The sequence below is a fragment of the Amblyomma americanum genome, chromosome 2, assembly GCF_052857255.1.
Source record: "Amblyomma americanum isolate KBUSLIRL-KWMA chromosome 2, ASM5285725v1, whole genome shotgun sequence".
NCBI lineage: Eukaryota > Metazoa > Arthropoda > Arachnida > Ixodida > Ixodidae > Amblyomma > Amblyomma americanum.
The window spans coordinates 34,115,846-34,139,189 of record NC_135498.1 but is presented as its reverse complement, the minus strand read 5'-3'; the positions used below and the strand labels follow the sequence as shown (position 1 = coordinate 34,139,189).

The 23,344-nt window shown below is 44.0% G+C and overlaps 1 protein-coding gene across 2 annotated transcripts in view; it reads left to right on the top strand.

Moving 5' to 3' along the window:
• Gnf1 (germ line transcription factor 1) overlaps positions 1–23,344 on the top strand; it is a 46,175-nt gene that overhangs the window by 17,055 nt on the left and 5,776 nt on the right. For both annotated transcript variants that reach the window (XM_077653778.1, XM_077653779.1), the window contains exons 8-22: positions 464–556; positions 704–855; positions 1,736–1,861; positions 2,965–3,144; positions 3,599–3,910; positions 6,574–6,712; positions 7,119–7,222; positions 8,523–8,631; positions 12,407–12,489; positions 12,870–13,007; positions 15,678–15,773; positions 15,897–15,995; positions 17,021–17,175; positions 19,714–19,977; positions 22,385–22,598. In XM_077653778.1, the coding sequence (XP_077509904.1) occupies positions 464–556; positions 704–855; positions 1,736–1,861; positions 2,965–3,144; positions 3,599–3,910; positions 6,574–6,712; positions 7,119–7,222; positions 8,523–8,631; positions 12,407–12,489; positions 12,870–13,007; positions 15,678–15,773; positions 15,897–15,995; positions 17,021–17,175; positions 19,714–19,977; positions 22,385–22,598 (2,264 nt within the window). The remainder of the gene's footprint in view (positions 1–463; positions 557–703; positions 856–1,735; positions 1,862–2,964; positions 3,145–3,598; positions 3,911–6,573; positions 6,713–7,118; positions 7,223–8,522; positions 8,632–12,406; positions 12,490–12,869; positions 13,008–15,677; positions 15,774–15,896; positions 15,996–17,020; positions 17,176–19,713; positions 19,978–22,384; positions 22,599–23,344) is intronic.

Here is a 23,344-nt window from a genome sequence, read left to right as displayed (position 1 = left end):
TTTGGCACTCGCAAAAAATTCTGCCAAAGCTTTTTTTCTCCACATAATGAACCCTGCTGCCAAATTAATGTAAACTTTTCTGAAGGAAAAAATTGCGTTCATTACGTCATTAAATACGGTATATTGCACCTCTGACGAAGATAGTTGGCAGCAGCAGTCTCGGCCAGAAAAGTATGATCACTCCGGAGAGCTTGTAAAGCTCCTCAAGGGTTTCTTATTTGAAGTTGTAAACGCATATGATGCACTTTTTAAGAAATAATTATTTCATCAGAGTCCAACAGAGTACTTTTGCCTGTACAATGGAAATTCCACATACTATGAACATCAGATACAACAAACGCAATCTGCGTGACCATCAGATTCATTATAAGTGGGCTCGATTATATAATGTGTATTTATATGGATACATTATGGTAAAGTTCTTTGCTCCTTCATAACTTCTTTTTTTTTTTTTTTTTTTCAGGGAGCACTCAAGATGTAAAGCCTAGCAAGAAGCCGGACAAGGAAGAGTCTGAAATAAAACGTACTCCAGAAAAGCGAAAAGCAGAAACTTCAGGTAGATGCACTTATTTTTTTTGCAGTATGGCCTATGTGTGCATTGTTGACATGTGTAAGCTTCACTTTTCTGGCCAGGGTGTTTTGACGCTGTATTGGTTTTTGTCAAGTGCCTTCTTTGTTTTAATCTCTGATTTTGCCCATGTAGCCACCAGTGTGGCATCCAAAAAGGCAGAGAGGGCTGCCACACCCAAAAAGGAAACCCCCAAAAAGGAAACCCCTAAAAAAGTGCCAAGGAAATCTGAAGAGGCTGCACCTGTGAAGCCAACTTCAAAGAAGGAGAAGCCAGTGTCAGTTAAGGTACTACTGTATTCTCAGCCCTGTCTCTAAGCATTATTGGTGTCTGTTTGAAATTTTGCCTTTAAGAAGAGCTGCAGCATATTAAAAGAAGACTAGTTTCAAAATCTGCTGAATGCCCACATGCAATATGTTGTATCATTGCACCTTGTGCTTGTGGGTACATCTGTATCTCATTTGTAATGGTCCACTTTGTATCTAAATTTATTTTGTTTACAGCTTTTATCCAGGTTCCTGTATGTTCATGTTCTCATAGCAGTTTGCAAAACACAATGATACTTGAAGAATGAGCAGATTTTAGGCGGGTTGATATGAATTGTGTGAGAAGGCAAATTATCACTTATATTTGTCATGTACAGGGGACGCTCATTAATTTTAACTGCTGATTTAGTAGAACGGATGATGTGGTTTCGTGGACGTCAAGTGAATTAAAAAGGCTCCTATTAATTCAAACTCTATGATTTGAACAAGTTATTTGTCCCCTCCAAGTTCGAATCACGGAGAGTCGGCTGTTGGTTCCCTTTGAGCTACGGATAATAGAGACATGTACTGCCTCACTTCTAATTTTCTTCTTTTCTCACTTATCTCTTGTGTAGGCTTTTATTAAACATTCTACACAGAGCTTGATGTTGCTTATCCTTCTGTGGTGATTCTAAGGCTGTTCAGTGTGACAGTAAGACTCCTTGAGAAAGGCTTCAGGATGTTGAGCACTCTTTAATAGCATGGTTGTGCTGACCTGCTGTGATGCCCTGTTGCATGTCATTATGTGTAGCTGTGTTGAAACGAACAATGGAAAAACTTTGCCAAACGTATGAATCTTGAGTTTGCACTGTGAATATATGTCAAGGAGTTCCTTGCGTTGACTGTTTTCATTGTCCTGAAGGAGGAGGCTCCCAAGAAAGCAGCTCCTGCCACCACGCCAGCTCAGCGGAGGGGAAATGCAGCCAGCTACCAAAGCTACCTCAACAGGGAAGGCCCGAGGCTGCTGGGAACACGGGACATACCTGAGGTGCTGTTGTGTGTCATTTTGGTCAACTGCCACTTGCTTACTGAGCCTGCTTGTTTCATGTTCTTTAAACATTGATTTACACTTAGCAAAAGCAAGTGGAAAACATGATAGCATCATAGTTGGGCTCTCTTGACCTGGCTAGCACAGGTATTGTGAACAGTAGACTTCGTATTAAACCAATACAGACGCATGGATAGGGCCAACACGCAAGCACTGATTGAGTGAACAACACAAGGAAATAGAAACAGTGTGGATGCAAAACTTTGTACAGCTAATGTACAGGGGCAATGGAAAGAAATGTGAACAGAGTGAAGCCTAGGCGCTCCACTGTTCGCATTTCTTTTCATTATGCTTTTACTTCGGTGGCAGCAAAAAGACGCTAGAGTCATCTGTGATTCATTCTAGGATGACTCTAACGTCTTTTTCTTACCACCCAGGTAAAAGCGGGATGAAAAGAAATTCGAACAGTGGCGTTCATGTTTCTTTTCATCACAATAGTAAGCGCTGACGTAGTATAGTGGGTATGACACTGTGCTTGATGTGACCTTTTAAGCGAGCCTCTCTTTCTCATGTTATCAATAAATTATAGTTACCGTCCTTAAGCATCAATTTGAAAGTGGACTTAATGGTTGGGATATGTTGGAGTGTTGCAATTAAAATGAATTTTTTATAAATTTGATTCTTCAGTTTGTAATAAACAAAGCAGGCAAATAGTGTAACCTAGTGTGGTGTAGTGTGTATGGCACAAAACCTGTTGGTGATAATTGTGTGTATAAAATTGAGCACAGATGAGCAGGCAGTTCAGTCAAAGCATTTTAGGGCGTTAACTTTTCTTAGCTCATTCCTCAATTTTGCGTCGGCCGCAGCACAGATCATGGCAGCGCGCCAGGATGCTGCGCACCAGTAATGGTGTGGTGTGCTTATGTTTTGATGGGAGCACCGGTGGTGGTGATTGGCTTGGCAAACTTGGCAGCGCACAAAGATGTTGCCTGTTCGTCCAATGTTCCGAGGAACCCAAGGGGTCCTTGGAACCAATTTTGAGAACCTTTGGCCCTGAGGACATGAAAAGAAAAAAATCAAATGCTTGCTCTCCAACTCTCCAGGGCACTCCTGGATGCTTAAAAGGCATGACAATTGTGATGACGGGAGTGTTGGAGTGCATCGAGCGGGACGACGCCCGGGCTCTTCTGGACCGCTGTGGTGCCAAGATCACGCAGAGCGTCAGCCGCAACACCACCTACCTGGTTGCAGGAAGAGACTCGGGCCCAGCCAAGATACGCAAGGTGATTCACACTGCATAAGGCATCACGATGCTTGTCTCGATTGAAAGAGGCGTTCGAGGAAGGTAACAGAAAGGAACCTTGGACAATGTTGTCGGCAGAAAAGCTGTGTTCTGAAATGTGTTCGCACTTTTGATTCCTCGGAGGGCAAAAAGAATGTGTTTTTAGCAATAATTGATCTAAGTATTTTTTCTGACCTCATGAGATTCATATCAACGAGATTCTACTATATAGTATTTGAATTTGCATTTTACTCTGTGTATTTGAACTCACTGCATTGCTTAGAAACAATGCAATGTTAGGATATAAGAATGGCAACTTGTGATATTCAGTGTAAATAATTTAAATGTAACTTGTAAAAAATGAATATGAACCACCTTGTTGAAAACATGCAATCCCTTTTGCCTTACAGGCAGGATAATATATTTACCATTTATTAAAAGCATTTTCTTTTCAGGCGGAAGAGTGCAAGGTGAATATAATCGACGAGAATGAGCTCTACGAGCTCATTGAAAGCCATTCGAGCAAAGACAGCAAGAGCAAGAAGGAGGAAGCAAAGGTCAAAGAAGAGTTGGAAGAGGAAGGCGCACCTAGAAAGAAACGAAGGGTGGACAGTGAGGAGAGTTCAAATGGTTCAGCAGAGGAAAAGGCACCGGCAGCCAAAAAGCCACTTTCATCCCCTGCCAAGAAGTCAGGAGTTTGCAGTTCCATACCAGAAGCACTGCCATCCACATCTACACCTGACAGTCAGAGGTCACAGGCACCTGCTGTAAGATCATGCTTTGGCTTCTTTGTGCATGGTTTATTTTCTTAGTGTAAAATGTAGGCATATGAGAATAGTGGTTTTTGGTTCTAAGCGAATGCGAATCGAATAATAATTTTCTTCGAATAATTTCGAAGTGAATATTTCGAATACGTCTAGCGCTCAAAAAATGTTGAACGGCACAATAAGCATTTTAGAAAACATGTATTTGTCGAACACACATGGCCGTTACATGAAGAGAAGAGAAAATGCATTGAACTTGATCACACTTATTGCAGCTGTGTTGAGGTCCTGCAAAAGTGACCATCGGAAATTGGGGAGTTGGTCTACATTTGGAACCGACGTATGTGTGGGATGTGAGACCTATCTATGAGAGCCCCCGAGTGCTGGTATAAATTGCGATTACATTGTTGCACAACTATGTAGCGCTTTTAACCGACAACTCCATGAACACATGCTAGGCGTACGCACTGCACGCCCAGTGCCACTCCGTGTCGGGCATTGGGAAGGGGCACCCATCCTCATGTGCCTCGTGCTACCTAGCTTCCTGTCATGCTTGATTCACAAATTTCACATGGAGAGGAGCTGGTGCGGCACCTACAGTCTGCTCATATTCGTTCTGCGGAAATCAAGAGAACTGTGCATCCGCTAGTTAGAGAAATTTAGCGTAACGTGATTCGCGGCCGCTATGGTGATCAGATTCCGCGAGGAGCCATTGCGCATGAGTAGATCTCCCTCGGGACGCCACAAGACGCCGTTTGTCGGCAAGCTCTTCGTACACCTTCCCCGTCAGGACCATTCAGTGCATGCACACTAGTGGCACACGGAAGTGGATTGCGCAGTGCTAAATCTGTATTGATGCTCGTAGCCGTGCCGGTCACGGCACGTGCGTGCGCACTGCGGGTAGTGCAGCTGTAGATGCCTAGCAGGTACAGATCTAGGCGTCGTGCTTACACCTGCTCGCATCTCTTGCCGCGAGCATGTGCAGACCGGCTCCGGAATATGCGAGGTAGCGCAGGCACACGGCATGAAGTTGGGGCTCTAGTTGTGTGCGTGCCAAGTTGTGATCCCGGAGTACGAAGCAAGAGTTCCAAAAACGTTACTTCCTCGGGACGAATACTTCGAGATTTCGATTACTAAACATTCGGTTCAAATCAAATATCAAATAGTTTACTATTCAACCAAATATTCGAGATTATTGAACATTCGCACAGGCTTAGTAAAATGCTTGGAGGAGGTGTTTTTCAGCGTTTCATCAAATCAAATTGTGCTTGATCCATTTAAGGTGGAATTTTTTTTCTCAGAAAATGTGTCCCTTTGGTTAGTTTCTTTAATAGTACTTAGAACAAAAACAAATTACCAAGTTCACTATCAAAATGAAAAAAAATTGGGGCACGCTTAAGCTTTGCCTTTAAGAGTGGAACGCGACAGCATGTTGAGCGTTACCAGGGAGTCCCTGTAACGGTATCGCCCGTTCGGCGCAACACCTTGCCCATTGGGGGAATCGCATACTCATAATTACTCATGTATGCATCAGTACACAGACACTTCACAAAGTCAAACACCACAACGCATTCACTAGGCCCACTTTTTATTCAGCTTGAACCAACGAGTCTTCGCAGCGTTTTCTGCGTCTGCTCACCTCGCAATCTGAAAGACCTGGGTTCGATTCCCCATATCTGCACAAGATTTTTTATTTGTAGATTCTCGTGTTACAGTGCCAACAATGCCGACACCAGCTTTTGATACAAATTTCCTAACGCTGTCGCATAAAAAAAAAAAGGAGAGGACAGATTGTATCTCAGTGCTGTTATCGCCACACCGGGCCCAGTTCCGTGATGCTGCGGGTGTGTTGGGCTTGGTGTCATAACTGGTTGCATGCAGTACCCCTTCCGAAGACAAGCTTTCATCCCCTGATTCACACTTGCTCCATGGTTAATACTTCGACTAAGAGGCCGTTAGTGAACAAAGTGAAGAGTGATAACAACACGTGAGTGCTGGCAGTAAACTGTGATTAGCAGTAGTCAAGATTAAAATCTGCTTGTATGCACCACCTCATGGACAGACGTCGTGTGTGGAGAAATCAAAGCTAGGCGAGCGCAGGATTGCAAGCCACGCAGATCGCTGACTGAGGCAAAAGTTGGTACTTTTTTCTGTTGCAGGTTAGAAACACAACAAATTAACTTTTTTAAATATCAAGAGATGTGACCACCTCCCTGTAAACACCTGCTTTCAGTTTTGAGCGCACAGTTGTCGCCATGCATCTGTGACAGTAATCATATGGGATGCGTCCACACTGTTGTACATGTACGGCAGCAGCCATGGTAGTTTAAAGGGGTGTGATTTGGTCCACATGCCAAACCAGAGCAAGCACACACCACACGTTGTGGTGTTGTCGTCAAGTTAGCAAAGCAAGCAGGAGGCCTCATTGAATAAGCTAGCATGACAGGCATTTTCATGGATCTGGGGCTCTCATTTCAGTACCACTGTCTCGGAAACCTAGCCGTATGCATTTTAATGGTGTCTCATGAACTACAAGTACTAGTGGTTTGTTAAGGAACGTTGTGGTGGCAGTGTTGGAGAAATTGCGGCAATTATTCATGGCACTACCAGCCAGGTTTGTCTTGGAGTTAACTCCAGTCATTTTGGTGTCCTTGCCTTCCCTGCAGGAGATGTGGGTGGACAAGTACAAGCCACAGTCCACCAAGCAGATCATTGGGCAGCAGGGGGACAAGAGCAACTGTGGCAAGTTGCTCACATGGTTGCGCAGCTGGCACAAGAACCGCACGGGGCCAAAGAAGCCACTGCGTGAGTTGCAGGCTCGCTGTTGGCACCTGACCTCTTCTGCTGTTGCCAGCATGAAATGCCCAGATGTGCCATTTGGCAGTCTTGCAAAGCAGATCCCGTAAAACTTGAGGCTCAGAGTTGCAGCATTGCTGGCGTCGCCCACAAAGTGGATGCTCGGCATTTACCTACAGTTGAGCTGCGGAGTAACAGTGCCACGGGGGCAGCATTTGGGGTGAGGCTATGATGTCAGATTTAACATGGCTAGGTTCCTTTCTGTAGCATCGGAAGCAGGTTAGCTACTGACTGAAGTGCATTTTATGCTTAAGCCTGCTTACAGCGATTAGTAGTTGACTGGCATTTTTACTTCGACTCCTTTTGTGTGTTTGTGCTGGCTTGAAAGTGTTCTTCAATTAAACTCGTAATGCAGCCAAGTGGGGAGGAGGTGGAGGAGATGGTTCAGCTTATAAGGCAGCACTTCTCTCGGGAGCTCCCGGTATTGGCAAGACGACCACTGCCAATCTGGCTGCACGGGTGAGCCTTTTTCGGTATTGCTCTGGGTTATGACATGGGCATCAGCATTGCCTGATTGCATGTGAGGCATCACATTACTTCAGTTAGTAAAATAGATTAGCTTGAAAGCATTTCCCAAAGACAGAAACATTGGTTTTGTAAAGTGGTTACCAGGGTTATTCTCTTGCTTCATTTTATGCAGCCCTAATATGAATGCAGCAGGAAATAGTTAAGTTGTGTAATAGTGCAGTTGCAGGGAAGTGATATGTACATAACAAGATGAATGTAATTAACTACACGTATATAAGAAAACAGCTTTTTATGCTAGAACATAGATGCCGCTTCAGTGCCATAGCTGTTGTAGAGTGGTAGCAACATTGAGAGGGATAGAGTCTGCACCACATCTTTCGGAAACATTTACTTCATGACCAATTTACAGTAACTCTTGCATCACAATATGTGAAGCTCTTGTTGTTATAATGTTGTGCTGTAGCCTGAGTACTCAATATTTTTTTCAGCACTGTTGTTAGTGGAAGGCAGAAGTCTGTGCGAGTTGAGGTTTTGTTGTTGTAAATAGGGACAGTATACAACTTGGTTTGGGGTATTATACTATGCGATTTTAGGATCTCCGCAATTTTAGGAACTATGAGATGTTGTCATTATATCGCCAAACTATTTGGTTGGAGCATCACCATGTCATTCTTGGGGGCCCTCCCATCATCTTGAGAACTTGGTCAGTAGGTTACCTGAAAAGCACAAAGACTTTCGCTGTTATTCAGCTGAGAGACTACAAGGCCAGGCTGTAAGTGAAAGTTAACATAATGTAAGATAACAGCAATCTATGCTAGTTAGGAGCTGTTCATTCTGGTAGATAAACAGTGCACGAAGAACACACAGTGGACGACACAGCACTGGCCATATAAACTGTTATGTCTTCTTTTACACCAAAGCATTTGCGTGACATCTTTGTAAGAAGGGTATTTCTACACTCTTTATGCTTCATGTAGACTGATGGTGTTACGTTTCTACAGCAGCAAAGGATGTGCATGTGATATTAAGTTGTTTATGCGCACTAATTCTCGCAACGGAGACAAGTTTACTGTGTGAAGTTTGTTTTCAAGGCTAGCTTGCCGTCTTTCCATGACTATCATGGCCTGTTCCTGACTCCTAAGATTTAGTACCGAGGTTTTCCTTTGGTACGGTACCTTGCCATTTTGATGTTGGCCTTCTCCTCTGTATCATGCGATTGCTGCTTCAATGGTGTGGCAGGTCATTGAAGTCCTTGCACACCAAATGGTTGCCAACTGCTTTGGCAATGCAGGAGGCCGGATACAGCGTCCTGGAGATGAATGCTTCGGACACCCGCTCCAAAAAGAATCTTGTCGAACACGTGGCTGAAACACTGGGAAACCTTGCTCTCACTAGCTCAGGTATGGCTGCTGTGGTCTGCACTTGTAAAACTAGAGCTAGCAGGATTCACCAGTGGCATTTTTAGCTCCGAAAAAAGCTAGTCAAGTGAAGTGCATCATCTCTTAAAAGACAGGTTTGCCCTTCACATTTGGTTTTACGTGTCATAGTCACCAGTGAGAGTCGATGTTTCAAGTCCGAACTCTGTTCATGCTGTCTCATGCGTTGCATTACTTTGATGACCCGTCCATAATGACCTGGCTTTTCCATTTAAGCATTGGGGGTGTAAAAAGTGGTAGCATGCTGCTTTGGTGTTCCTTAGCCTCTGTCCTGCTCTTTTGTACCCCAAGTAAAGTGAACCATCATGAAGGCATACCTCACGGGGCCGCGGAAGAACTACATGCAAAGTGGCAGTGCACCCTAACTGGAAAACAGCCTAAGTATATCCACCACCCGGTAAAGGATTATACTTGAGGTATTCCATGAAGGAAGGCACACGCGGAAGCTTAATTTATTCATGTAGGACTGCAGAAACCTGCTACTATATGCGCCTGCCGCCCGGGCAGCCTTCAAGCAAGTCTTGGGCAGGCACTCAAAGCAAGTCTCACACCCACATTCTCTGCAATAGTATAGTGCTTGACTGCCTTCAGCTTCCTTGTTAGCGTCTCTTGCATTGAATGGCATTTCGCCAGTGATAGCAAGAATGTCGCCATCAGGGCCTACTGGAAAAGTTGCAACTGCGCTGTCTGTGTCACTAACCATACAAAAGGTGACAGTTCCCACTATGCCTTCCTGGTTCAAAACTTTTGCGGAGAGCCCTTTACAGGTGTCCTCACCAATGGTGGTCAACACACAGGGTCGAAGCCCCGATGCATTAGACGTGGCAAGCAAGATCCATGTCTATGGCAATGATGCGACAACTCAACGAGATGGGACAGAATTGCAGTTATGTAGTCATTCGGTTCAGCTTGGTACTCAGCAAAGGTGGCTACAGCAAGCACATGCAGGAAAACAGTAGTTTGCTGCGGCCAGCTTAAGCTGCAAACTTACTGTGCTGCGGAGAAGGCAAGTCACATGGCAACAATGAGTGATAGCTATGGCAATGGGCACATCCGCGTGGCTCAGACTGTGATCGCTCGGACGCCAACACTTAGAAATGGGGTGGCGGCAAGGCCATGATTGGGTGTGGTGGGGGTACACTGGCGCCTCCGGCGACTAGAGGGGAGAGTGCACTCTCTCTAAGCATGTCAGTAGCTGCAAGCATGCTCATTGCATGCTGCCCCATATTGCCAGCATCTCTCTTGACGTGTCGCTGCGATTACACCGTTAAAAGCATGGGTGAAGTTTCCTTGCAGTATGCAGCATAGTTCATTGCTGCTTTATGAGAGACCCGTTCAGCCTTGTACATGATGACAGGTACGTGCTAACTGAGATGTTAGCGATAAGCCACTACAACATAAGCGGGCACCAAATGCATGGCGTTTAAAAACCTGTCCCTTGAAAGTGTCCCGCCTGTTTCTCTGTCTCTGTCCGCTGTTTTATTCGCCCTAGCTAACATGTCGCAGCTAATGAAGGCTGTGCCAGGGAGTTAATGCGACTAAAACCGCTTAAGCAAGTATGCCTTAACGAGGTTTTACTGTATACAGGGTAGCCAGTTCCACCTGTAGGTCACTTCTTTTGAGCAAAAACTGAAGAGAATTTATAGTAGTGTTGCCTTGCTCTGAGTCATTGTTCATTTGCTTGCATAGTACACAGGGATTCTACAGAAAATGCACCAGCCATTTCTTTTGTTGAAAAAAGCTACATGTCTTATTGTGTTTAGATAAATGCATTCCTAAAGTATAATGTACAAGAAAAACATCACTGCGCAAGCAGTGCTTGATCTTTGCAGTGAAGAGCAAATATTAGGGTTGTGCGAATATTCAAATTTGTGAAATATCGAAGCGAGCAGCAGTATTCGAAAACCTCAAATATTATCGAAGTTTTTTGAAGTTTGAGAGTTTACAAAAAGAAGCTGCTGGGAGAAGCAGTAGACGGCCTTATGCGCTATACTTCCATCCACGCTGTTGCACTGAGCTGGATGTCGACAGGTGTCATGCGCGCGACGCGGCAGCCACGTCCACTAACTCTGCCTTCATCGACTGCATTTTTTTACACATCGCCGACGAGCGCCCATGGTGGGTCAAAGCTGAGATGTGAAAGTGAGCTCGCTGCACGAAAGGTCCCTAAGACAAAGATGGCCAAAAAGAAAAGAATGCAGAACTACCAACATGGCCTAGGCAAGCGTTCCGTCGTCGTTGGCTTTCGTAGTTGTGGTATTGCTGGAAATCAGCTTTGACGCATGCGATAAGTGGTTGTCTATGCCTTTCAATGACTGATACTAAATAAGAGGTGAAACAGCAGTTGTAGGTACTGCGATGAGAAAGCCGGTACTGCGAAGTGGTTTGACACAAGGGCACAGTCTTCACTTCGAAAAGCGCCGCCATTTTCTTGCGCTCACAATCTTGCCGTCAGGCTACTCCTCCCCCACTTCTTTTCGCACTGTTTAGACGAAGAGACTCCTCAGAAGAGCAGAAGAGTTCCATTTACACCTGCTGTCCATGGATAGGTGCACTTCGCGCCTTAGTGCAGCGGCGCATGTACATGTGGGTAGGGGCACACTAGCATCGCCGCGCACTGCATTGCGAGGTTGGTCTGCACAAAGGCCCATTTCAGAAACCGCGGGTACCACATTCTCTTATTGGTGTGCGAGCGCGCGCGGTGCCTTCGCTGACGTCTTGTGACTTTCGCTTAATTTAAAGGAAGTACTCGTGCCATAGCCTCCTCCAGCACTGGCACGTGCGCAGTGCGGTCACATGAGCGTATACCATGTGAATGTGGTCAGAGAAATAGTGGCATCAAATGCAACGTGTCAGAAATTTCAGCCACGGTTGTACACTGAAATCTGGGGGGTACGTTACTCTGTGCTGCGCAAGTAAGGATCGTGACCGAAATTTCAGCGTCTGAAAAGTCTGTCCGCAACTTTTATGTTTAAAATCATCAGTATATAAAGAATTGTATGGCGAGGGCCTGAGGCTATAATGCTAATTAGTGCGCTTTGGCTTGCTGGTGTTTGAACATTGCATAATGCAGTTTTCAAAGCATTTATTTTTGTTTTATTTTTATTTCAATTCCTTTAGTGAGTTCTGCAAACCATCTATTCAAGCATATGCTATTCAGCTGTAACGAATCGCCTCTTTTTTTTTTTTTTTTTGCAACAACATTTCCAATCGTAGACTAGTTGCTTCGTTTAAAAACTATTTGAACAAATTAACTGTCGCTTTGTATTCGCCCTGAGCTGAAAATTCACTATTTGCACAAGCCTAGCAAATATAATGTGTGTTAGCAAAAACTTTAAAAAGAAAGATTCTTTAATTGTTTGATTGCCAACTTTTTCTGAATAATTCGGATTGTTTGTGCTTCAGTGGGCAGGTCCTTTTGTGGCCATTTTTGGTATCTTGTGTTTACAGGCAAGGCAAAAGGTACATGCCATTTGGGACAAATCACGTTTTCGTAAAAGCTTTAACCTAATTCACAGCTGTTAAACATATCTTAATAGGTCTGATATACCAGAGAATTTTAAGTTAACAGTTCTCCCTGTGACTCCTCTTTAATTAGTTACCACTTGTATGTAGTATTTTCTTGCTTTCTCAAGTCCCACCTCGGCTGGTCTGTTTTGCATAGCGGTAAAGGAGCTATATTAGCTACATATTGGGAGGCTTGTGGCGTGCAAAGTTGACAGTGTGTGCTTTCTTGCAGGGTGCGGGATGACGTCCAAACACGTGCTCATCATGGATGAAGTGGACGGCATGGCGGGCAATGAAGACAGAGGTGGAGTTCAGGCAAGTGAGAGCCCCTGCTGTTTGAACTCCACTGTGTGAGCTCTCCTGCAGTGATTGGACTGAAACTGGAAGCATTGCTATTATCGAGACTAAGTGAAATGTATAAATGGAAAAAGTATAACTTGGAAACAAGAACACATAAATAATAGCTGAAGGCGAGGAAACAGAATCAAGCTTTGTTATCAGTTTTATGCAGTAGTCGCTGCAGCTTCAAAGCGAATGTTACTGACAGCTATTTGATCACCCCGAACTAGAATCTTCTCATTCTCCTGTTTGCATTTCTTTCCTTGCTTGCGTTACAGCTTTCTTTCTCTCAGTTCAAATAATCATATGCCCCAACATTTCATATTTACTGTTCTCTTTATGGTCTGTACCTGCAGGAGTTGATAGCCCTGATAAAAACAACGCGAATTCCCATCATCTGCATCTGCAATGACCGCTCGCATCCGAAGATGCGCTCCTTGGTCAACTACTGCTTTGACCTGCGGTTCCAGCGACCACAGGTCAAGCAGATTCAGGTAGGTCGAAGCTGGTGGGAGTGTTCTGGTCTGCATGTTAAAATTATGCCAAGGCTTGCTTTAAAATAAACATGCCACTTCGCCCTTTGTTTCCTAGGGGCATTTAGTGCAGTGGTATCTGCCTGCGGTGGCTCAGTAACCAGGTTATGGCGCTCGGCTGCTGACCCGAAAGACGCGGGTTTGATCCCGGACACGGTGGTCAAATTTCGATGGAGGCGAAATTCTAGAGGACCGTGTACTGTGCAATGTCAGTGCACATTAAAGCACCCCAGGTGGTCGAAATTTCCGGAGCCCTTCACTGTGGCGTCCCTCATAGCCTGAGTCGCTTTTGGATGTTAAACCGCAATAAATTAACTTAACTTTACATTGGTAAAAAAATAGGTGAACTGCTTCCTGTTCCTGAGCTGGCGCAAGAAGAGCAAGGGTTGGGGGCTGAATTTGGTTACATATGTAGAGATCCAGCAAAGCCTATTTTTGTGGAATAATAATTGATTTGAGGCTTTTAATAGTTCAAAACATGAAACCTGTTTACAATTTTTTTTTTTAGTTTTATTTTTCCTCAAAGTCCTGCAAGGGGCATTACATGAGGGATGGGCTGACAAAAGTTTTTTAGCATGTATACAGTTGGTCTTCGATGCCAGATTTGAAGTGAAGGGGATTGATGATGGCTGCCACTTCAGATGGAAGTTCATTCCAGTCGCTGATTGTTCTGAGGAAAAAGACGTATCAGTACAAGCTTGCTCGAGGTAGACGGCATTAGGGTGACTATTACAAGGAACCCGCTGAGCATGTGTGATATGGGGAGCTTCTTGGTTAAAATTGTGATAGAAATTATGAACTCAAATGGCCTGCAGGAAAATACTGTAATGAATGCGATGATCCGGACATAATCCCCTTTGGAATTACCCAAAACAAATCCTTTTTTTTTTGTACATTAGGTTAAAGTTATCAATGAGCATAACAAAACATTTTTTTTTTGTCACCTTTCAAAATAAAGGTAAAAGAAACACTTATTTGGCACTTTTGAGTTTTCTGCGTGCACCCTTGTCCAACACTTAATGCCTTGGGTCGAAACTCCCCTGCTCTTTCACCGTTTAGAAAAGCGTCGCATCTGGTACATTGCAACTTCAACTACTGAGTTTTTCTTTTGCTGTGCGAAATACAAGGAAATATTATTGAAATCTTGTTTTTTCGTAGTTTCTGAGCTGCCTGACAACCACCTGTTGTCTTATTGTTTACTAGTTGCAGGTGTGGCCTCTCTAATTTACTAAGTTTGCTGTCGATATCACGTCTGTTACGAAGAAATCATTTAGCTTCATTTTGTTCAGGCTTGGCTGTAGTTTCATTGCACTGACATCGTCGGTAAACTCGAACATACCGCATTCACTCACGCAGTTTTCGCCTGCACATAATTTTTGAACCCCCAACTTTTTACCCGGATTTTTAAAAAAAAAAATTTCCTCGCATTTTTTGCGCTCTCTGCTGTGCCCGACCACCAGCATCGTATATGCGGGTGCACGCAAGGCGCAGGCTTGGGAACATCGGGGTGGCCTCATTGCCGTGTGTGGTTGCGAAAGGCGTGAGTGGCGAGGGCACGAATTGTGCGCCGTTTACCTGGCTCGCTCGCGTTGGCAGTCATTTTCTTAGACAAACAGTTGTGGGCATGCTCAAATTTGAAACTAATAGCCCATGTGCTGTTCAGTTTGCCACTAGTCAGTCGGGCCACACGCGAGGGTGGCATTTTATCGCCCGTTATCTCCTTTGCCTCCCACTGCTGACTTCGCGATTGTATTGTTGCACGTTTATTGCTTTGAGCTGCGCACGAGCCATCAGGCCATCCCAGGGGGACTACATAACATGGGATGGGGCTGGAGAGGGCATGTGTGCTACATTTGAAGTCATGGAGGAAGGAATTCTGCTGCAGGAATTCTTTCCTTCCTCCATGTTTAGAGTCAGCTTTTCTTGGGCCAGCGAGGGATATGCGAGATAGGGGGCCCAGTCTGTATAGACTGCAATATATGGCATATATTGCACGCTATGACCTTTGTGCAGTTGTTCGGGACGTGTTCAGAAAATGTTTGCGTAATTTGCACACCCCCTTTTTGAAGCCGTAATGTAAAGAAAAAAAATGCACAAATTATGCGAGTAAATGCGGTGTGTAGTTATTTTCCTGTAATAGCTTATGTTTGTACACAACATAGTGCACATTAAAGTCTTATTTTGGGCTCTACATTTTAAAGCCACTAGAAGCCTCACACTTTTCACATCATTGAAATTTTATTAACAAGCGTCTTTGGCACTAATATTACAGGAATCTTAAAATTTTGCCTGTTCTTGAGATTGAGTTCCTGTCCTTTGGAATAGTACTGTCAGCGTCAAATGCAAAGCGAACAAGGTAACTGGCATGCAAAAACAAATCTACAAGAATAATGGGTGCCGGAGAGGAGATGCGCAGTACTTCCAGCAGCCATCTTGAGTCCGTGGAAGTGAAAATCAAGTGTACTTATATTCAGTCCCCATCAGCTAAAAAACCTCGTTTTGCTATTCCTGTTGCAATTGCTTTGTTTTGCACTTGTTTTGGTGCTGACAGCACATGTGTCTTCTAAGCAGAGTGGCTATTCTTGGCAAGTCTTCAAAGTTACTTGCCTTTTTTGTGTGTGTGTTCCGCAGGCTGCTTTGATGTCCATCGCGTGCAAGGAAGGCCTCTCTATCAGCCCCGCTGTCGTGCAAGAGATTGTCATGGCTTCCAACCAGGATGTGCGGCAGGTTGGCCCTTTTCTTTTGTGTTTCTGCATATTTTTTATTTTTCTACCACTTGTATCCTGTATACGCTGAGATTGAGCTTCCACTGTGTATCTTTTTTCTTTCTTTATATTTTTCTTCTTCAAGGCACTTCACAACCTCTCGCTTTGGAGTTCCCGGACAAAAAGCGTGAATGCGGCTCAAGTAAAGGCTGATGCTGGCAAGGGCACCAAGGACATCCGGCTGGTGAGGTTTCCTTTGAAATTATTTATCTCGTCTATTTCCCTTAGTTTTGGCCAAAAGCGACCAAAAATTTGGTGGGAGCAGAACTGGCGCTGTTGTCCCAAATGTTTTATGTGCTGATATACTAACACCAAAATGCGTGTCCCACCCCCCTTATTCATATCCAACTTGACAAGAGCAACAATGCTCGAACTGCACTCATTGGTGGGTTCTAGCTACGTTCGCCGCAGCCTCCTTGGCTGGACTTATGTTTTTGAGGCATAAGGAGTAAGCATGGATCCTCTTGAAAATGCATGCATGGTAGGATGTATTCCTTTGGACCTGAGACCATTCATAAATGATAAAACATGCTCTGCAAGACACTGTTTAGACAAGTGTATATATAGAGTACTTAAGAAAATCGGTGAGTAGATGCTCAAACCACTGGTTAATACTGCTGTACCTGTAATATGTTTGTGACATAGAGATATAATGAGGCAATGCTCATTGCCTAGGGCCAGGAACTGCTAATTTACCTGTCACAGCCCTGCTCATCGTCGTATTTGATGCTGACACAAATTTCCTGCTCTAACTTTTCTTTCTCTCTCTCTCGCCTGGCTCTTTTTGTTCTTTCTACTCTTTTTTACAGTGAGAAGCTGTTTAAGGGACATCATCCGGGATAACCATCAGTGCAATCATTAGCTTTGTGATGTTACTGGAGAAGAAGAAATGGAAAAAGAAGGCGAGAAGCGTCAGCATCGACAAGATCTAGTTGTTCCATTCTGCAGTCAAAGTGAGCATCGGAGTCGCTGTATAGCTGCAAAGCCGCTAGAGAGAAGCATCTCGACCAGCACACGTTGCTCATCTAACGGAAATTTCCAACAACAGCCAAAGCAGATGCCATGCTCAGATCCCTGCGACAGCCTTTTACTGAACCAGCCGTGTCAAGTGATAGCAGAACCAGCCACATTTCTATAAAATTAGCACTTGGAAGGTCCCAGCAGCAGTAGTGGGTAGGTCAGTCAATGCATGCCATTTCTTTTCCTCAGGGCCCATTTGACGTAGTGCGGAAAATCCTGTCAAGCACGGAGGGCGGCCAGTCCATGACACTGAACGAGAAAGCGGCACTCTTCTTCCACGACTACAACATGGTGCCGCTGTTCGTCCAAGACAACTACTTGCACGTCCAACCCCTTGAAGCCAAGTAAGCTTTGCTTTGAGCTTCTCTGTCTCCTCAGTTGGCTTTTAGGGACAGAGACTTGTGTGTGTGGAAGTTAATGTGGCAGAATAAAGGACAAATGGTAAATGATTGGTAAAAATGGTCTCCTAATAACCCTCTCAGGCATGCATTATGCTCTACCGCAGTAGAACCCCTCTATACTAAGTTCACTCGGACCAGCGAAGATCTTTACTATATCAGGGTCTTTACTATACCAGTTGTTGATGATGGCATGGCTCTGAAGATGATCTCTGGCTACTTACTAAATACAAAGTGTTGGCTTATAAAAGAAGCACTCAGATATACCTTCCATCCTGCTCTTATCGACCCTTTATGTGATAATTTATTTTTAGTTATCACATTTTATGTTATCATGCTTTCGATTTTCTTGTGGAAGTACCGCGTCGCCTTCTTTCTACGTTCACAGCAAGCTTTACTTTCTTTTTTCGTGCGCGTGCTTTGCCTCACGGCCCCAAGGTTTTCGAAAAGGTGGCTTCTCCTCGCACTGTTTAGCCCTGTGTGAAGCCATCTCGAAAAAGCGCCTTTTTGTCTTCAGTACCCATTTGTGTCCGAACACTGGCCTTGCAATCCTAGACTTCGCGCCTACCGCGATGGCGTCATTCTGTGGGAAGTGCGTCGACATGGCCAGACGCTCTTTACTATTGCCGTTTCTTGTAATGAAAAGAAAAATGTAGTCATCTATGGAAGGCAAAATGGGACCGCAGTTTCACTTGACTGTATCCAAGTTTAGTGTAGCGGGGTTCTACTATATCATGAAAAATTTTTAATGTGCATATGTATTTTAGAACCCTCTAGTTTAGATTAAAAAAATACGAATGGCTCAAGAACTTTAGGGAATCACGCACGCAAAATCGCAGCCTCCTTTACCTAAGGGCTATGAGAACATTTATGCATAGTTCATTAATTCACTTATCTGTTGTTTCTTCGCAACAAAAGCTCAGCTACAATGTCCTTTAGTAAAACATTCTACCATGTCACAGGGAAAACCAGTGACGGCACTGAACAGCACTTCCGTGGTGCACCATAGAACTTCACAGTGCCCACCTTTCTTTATTGTTTTGAAAATGCAAGTCATTCTTTAGATGCAAATTGACACTGGCAACATGTCCAGAAGGAATTTCAAAGGTAGCTTGCATTTGTAAAGTGTAGTGTGCAGTCTGTGCTGGAAAGGGTTGAGGTAGTGCACATTTTAAAATGTTGTTTTCCTCTCTTTTTTTTTTCCGGTATGTTGGTTTGTGATCTAATCAGTTTTTTGTTTGGCCCAATGTGGTAGTAGTCTCAGCGATACGGAACTTGTGGGGTCGTGAAAAATATTTGTATCATGCAAAATTCTTGTCATCCAATACAAACAAAATTCGTATACAGAAGTGCGGGAAATGCATTCACACAGATCTGTTTGCCAGGATTTATTTACGGCCGCATGCCATCGCTCCCTCAATGTCAGTAGTGGGCGGGCAAGCGACGTGCGGGCCTTGCACAGCCACTCACTGCTCACGGAGCATACCGCACAACTGGCAAGTGCACATCAGCAGTGTGCAGGCAATGCTTAGTGTTCAGTGGTGTGGTTGCGGGTCACGCATTCTGATCATCCGTAGTGGCATGGGAGAGTGTTCGGAACATGCGAAATTCTGCACATTGTACTCAATGCACTCGGCCAAAGAACTTCATGAATTCGTATCAAACGTAATTGTATCATCAAGGTTGTACTGTATAATATATGAGCTAATTGCATGGCTAACTATAAACGACAGCCTTGGTATCGAGTGGTCAGATTTCTCTCTATAGAAAATTGTGTCTTATTTTCTGGATTAACTTGGCTTTAAAATTTTCACCTTTATCAAAAGCTCATGCATGCCAGCCACCATTTCTGAAACTTTCTTCTTGTGACTGCCAGCCCCGCACAGAATTGATGAATTATTCTGTTATGTGTGTGTTATATAGTTTGTCCCACGTTTATTTGCATCTAGTATGCATCTAGTATGGATGCAGTATTGTTCTCTTGCATATGAATTAGGGTGAAAAATAAGAGCAGATGTCAACTATTCGCATGTTGTATGATAGTCACTTTCATTTTCTTTAAATTAAATTATATTCCTGGATTTTAATGTGTCAAAACTACGTTGGCCGCCGCAGTGGCTGAGTGGTTATGGTGCTCGGCTGCTGGCATGAAAAATGCAGGTTCAATCCCGGCCGCGGTGGTCTAATTTCAATGGAGGCGAAATTCTAGAGGCCCGTGTGCTGTGCGATGTCAGTGCACATTAAAGAACCCCAGGTGCTCGAAATTTCCGGAGCCCTTCACTATGGTGTCTCTTATAGCCTGAGTCGCTTTGGAACATTAAACCCTCATAAACCATAAAACTGCGTTGAGGATTGTGAGGCGTGTGTATTGGTGGGGCCTGGATTAATTTCGGTTAATTTTGGAAGAGTCTTCATCCACATATGTCAAAAGTACATGTTCCACCCAGTAACTTGCATGTCCTTGGCCGTTGGTCCACCGCCCAGGGGCGACCGGCAGAAGCACCTGGAACTTGTGAGCGCAGCTGCTGACAGCATCAGCTGGGGTGAGCTGGTGGAGCGGCAGATCCGGAAGGACAGCAGCTGGGCCCTGCTGCCCATGCAGGCATTCTTCTCCAGCGTCATCCCCGGGGAGCTGGTGCGGGGTCACATGCGCGAGATGATTGCCTTTCCTGCCTGGTTTGGCAAGAACTCCTCAACAACCAAGCGGCATCGCCTGCTTCGCGAGCTTAAGCACCACATGCACACTAGGTGAGGAAGTCAGCAGTACACGTTGGCAGCAGAGAATGGTAGAGGAGCAAGCTTAAGAGGGGACACTGGTCTCTGGGACCAAAAAACGACCCAAAAATCAATTTTTTAAAAATGACATTTTTCGAGCCTGTAGCTATTATTCTTCAACTCTACCAGTTTTCTCCTCCAGGAAATCGGTATTTTGACCATAATATTTAATTTAGATCACTGTGTGGGCTCAATTTGTTCAGGAGCAGCCGATTTAACACTGTGAAAATTTTGGACACCTGGCTGTCTTAGTACGTCAACATCTCAACGTCTAGGACAGATAGACATGTCATATTGTTTGCTAAGAGAAGCTGAAGGCACAATGTATGCAATAATCGAAGCACAATTGTTCAATAACACTTCAAGAATTTGTAATTTTGCAAAGTTTATCGATGCACGATATTCACACTTTGAATGCTGCTATTCTAAGTGCTGTAAAATTACTAATGAGGATAAAATGGAAAAACTGCTTTGATTATAGCACTCTTTACTCACCATACTATGTAGCCATGGGTTAAAGATTATTTTTTATTGAGCCATGTTTTTTGTACCGAGGTATTAATAAATGACTAATTAAAAGTAATTATCTTAAGAACTAATGATTTAATTAAAAAAGCAATTTCATATTTTAAATCAGTATAAAAATTGAGCAACATCATACAGTTTCATTAGGATTGGACTAAAAATAAGGAAAATAGGTCTAAAACCAGTGTCCCCCCTTAAATGGTTGGGTCTTGAGCGTAAAAAGAGGGTCTAAAGACGGACTCCAGTAAGGCACTCAGTTTGACAAGCTCGTACGTGTTCAGTGGGGGAGACAGACAACACACTTGTGCTTGTATGCCATTTGTTTTTCCTACTTTTTTTTATTTTTTGTGCTGTTCTTCAATGTGAACACATATCAGCTTGCCCATCTGACTGCCTCACAGAAGCAGGCTTACATCAAGTTGTCCAAGTAGAGGGCAGTAGACGATTCAGTGAAACAAATGATGTCTTCTTTAAACGTTTTATTAAATGTTTTACTGTGAAGAGAGTAGGCATAAGTATCAGGAGCTGGGCATTTGTAAGCTTAATGCTTGTGTGGTGTTACGTGAAGAAAGCTCGCTGTGGGTAGTTTGACACTTATAGTGCAGTGCAAAGAACTTACAGGCTGCATTCAAATTCCTCTGGCCCTTGTTCTTTTGAAAGTCTGATTGAAGGCTTACTTTTTCACATTTACTGTTTTAATTGCTATGCTGTTAGAGCTTTTGATTCCTCATTGACTCACTTTTCTAATGCATTGGATTTCTAATTTGACTGGCAACGAGCTGGTAATCTTCAGAAAACCACCTCATTGAGAACTAGGATGGTGTTTGTAACCGTGCACTGAAAAATTCACTGTTGTGCACTTAGCATTGTGAAGAGAATGTTTTAGTCATGCACTTAAATCAGCTTTCAGTTTGATTTTGCATATGACATCATTGGACATGAGCCCTTTGATATGATTTTATGAGTGTTAAATCCTGCTGGCTGCAATGATGTATTTATTTAGAGCATACTGCTGGCCCAGTGAAGGGCCCTGGCAGGAAGGGCACAATAAGCACAAAACAACAAGTACAAGGCAAGACATCAACAAAAACAATTCAATGAACGGCCCGTTCCAAAGCATCAATGTCAACTACTGATGACGGTGGAAGCTGATTCCACTCGGTAATGGTGTGGGGAAACAAAGAAAATTTGAATAAGTTAGTTCTGGCAAAGTAGGGTTTTAACGATTCAGTGTGCCTGTTTCTTGTTGACCTGGACGTTATCGGTTGAAGGTACAAATCGGGAGCCATTGACAATTTGTTATTTTTTAGTAGAAAGAGAAATCGTAACCTTAGTATTCTAAGCCGGGCTTCAAGGGATTGTATGTTATACTGAAGTATTAGAGCAGATGTTGAGTCAGTGGTGCGATATTTAGAAAATATAAACCGAACAGCTTTGCGCTGAATTCTTTCTAGGGCATTAATGTTAGTCTTTGTGTGAGGGTCCCCAGCAGTGCATGCATACTCATGTTTTGGTCTAATCATAGTGTAATACGCCAATTGCTTAATGTTAGGGAGAGCTTGTTTTAACTTATGCCTAAGAAAACAGAGATTGTGAAGCGAAGAAGAACATACGGTGTCAATACGTTTATTCCAACTAAGGGTATTCGTTAGTGTTACTCCTAGGTACTTGTATTCTTTGACTTCTGAAAGGTGCCAGGTGGGAAGATTATATGAAAAGGAATGACTGTTTCTTTTATTAGTGGTCCGCATAAATACTGTCTTGTCAGCATTTAGTTTCATCCGCATTTAACGCACCATTCACGACTACGTGAACTAATGTTTTTCTACTGTTCATTTCTTCCACTGTCACACAGAATCTCTGCAGACAGAACGCAGTTGTCCATGGACTATGTGGGCCCCTTGCTGGACTCGCTGACGAAGCCACTGACTGACAAAGGCGCGGAAGGCGTGCCGACTGTTGTGCGTCGCATGCACCATTACTTCCTTCAGCGAGCTGACCTGGACAGCCTGAACGAATTGGCCATGTGGCCAGGCATGCGAGACCCCATGGCACTTGTTGACTCCAAGGTACAGCGACTAACCTTGCTGAAAGGGGGGATTATATTTACAGCGTGTCCTAGCTAACTTTAGCCAAAGTTTAAAAATATGCTGCGGCACTCTAAGACGACGCGACCAAATGCATGTTGCTGGCTGTTGTATGGAGCAACTCACACTATTTTTTGTATTGTGCTTAACTGCATAATTAGTGGAGATTAATTAACCAAGATTGCAAGCAACAAAGGTAGGTGAAAAAGTCCAATGGGAAAGTTGTAGAACGATCCATGAAACATCCAATTAACTGTCCATCTATTATGTATCGGCTCTTTCTCGCTCTCTGCTGATGCCCGCGAAATACAAAAAAATACCACATGACGTGTCTACTTACGCACCGTGATTGTGGCGCTCTCAAACGCTCTGCACAGGAAACGTGTCTACTTATGCACCGTGATTGTGGTGCTCTCAAACGCTCCGCGTAGGAACGAACAGATCATTTAGCCCAGTGTGCTGCTGCTTAAAAAGGTGGCAGGGCTGCGACGCAGGCACTGGCTGTGCGATTTACGTGAGCGCAAGTGGTAAGGACAGTGTCTGCTTGATGCTATCAAGCGCCACAAGGGAAGCATACCGCTTGCCTACATCGCACAGCCAGCTGCTGCGTCGCAGCCCTGTCACCTTTCAAGCGGCAGCACACAGGGCTAAATGTTCTGTTCGTTCCTACATGGAACGTTTGAGAGCACTGCAGTCGTGGCGCACAAGCGGGCATGCCACGTTTTCTT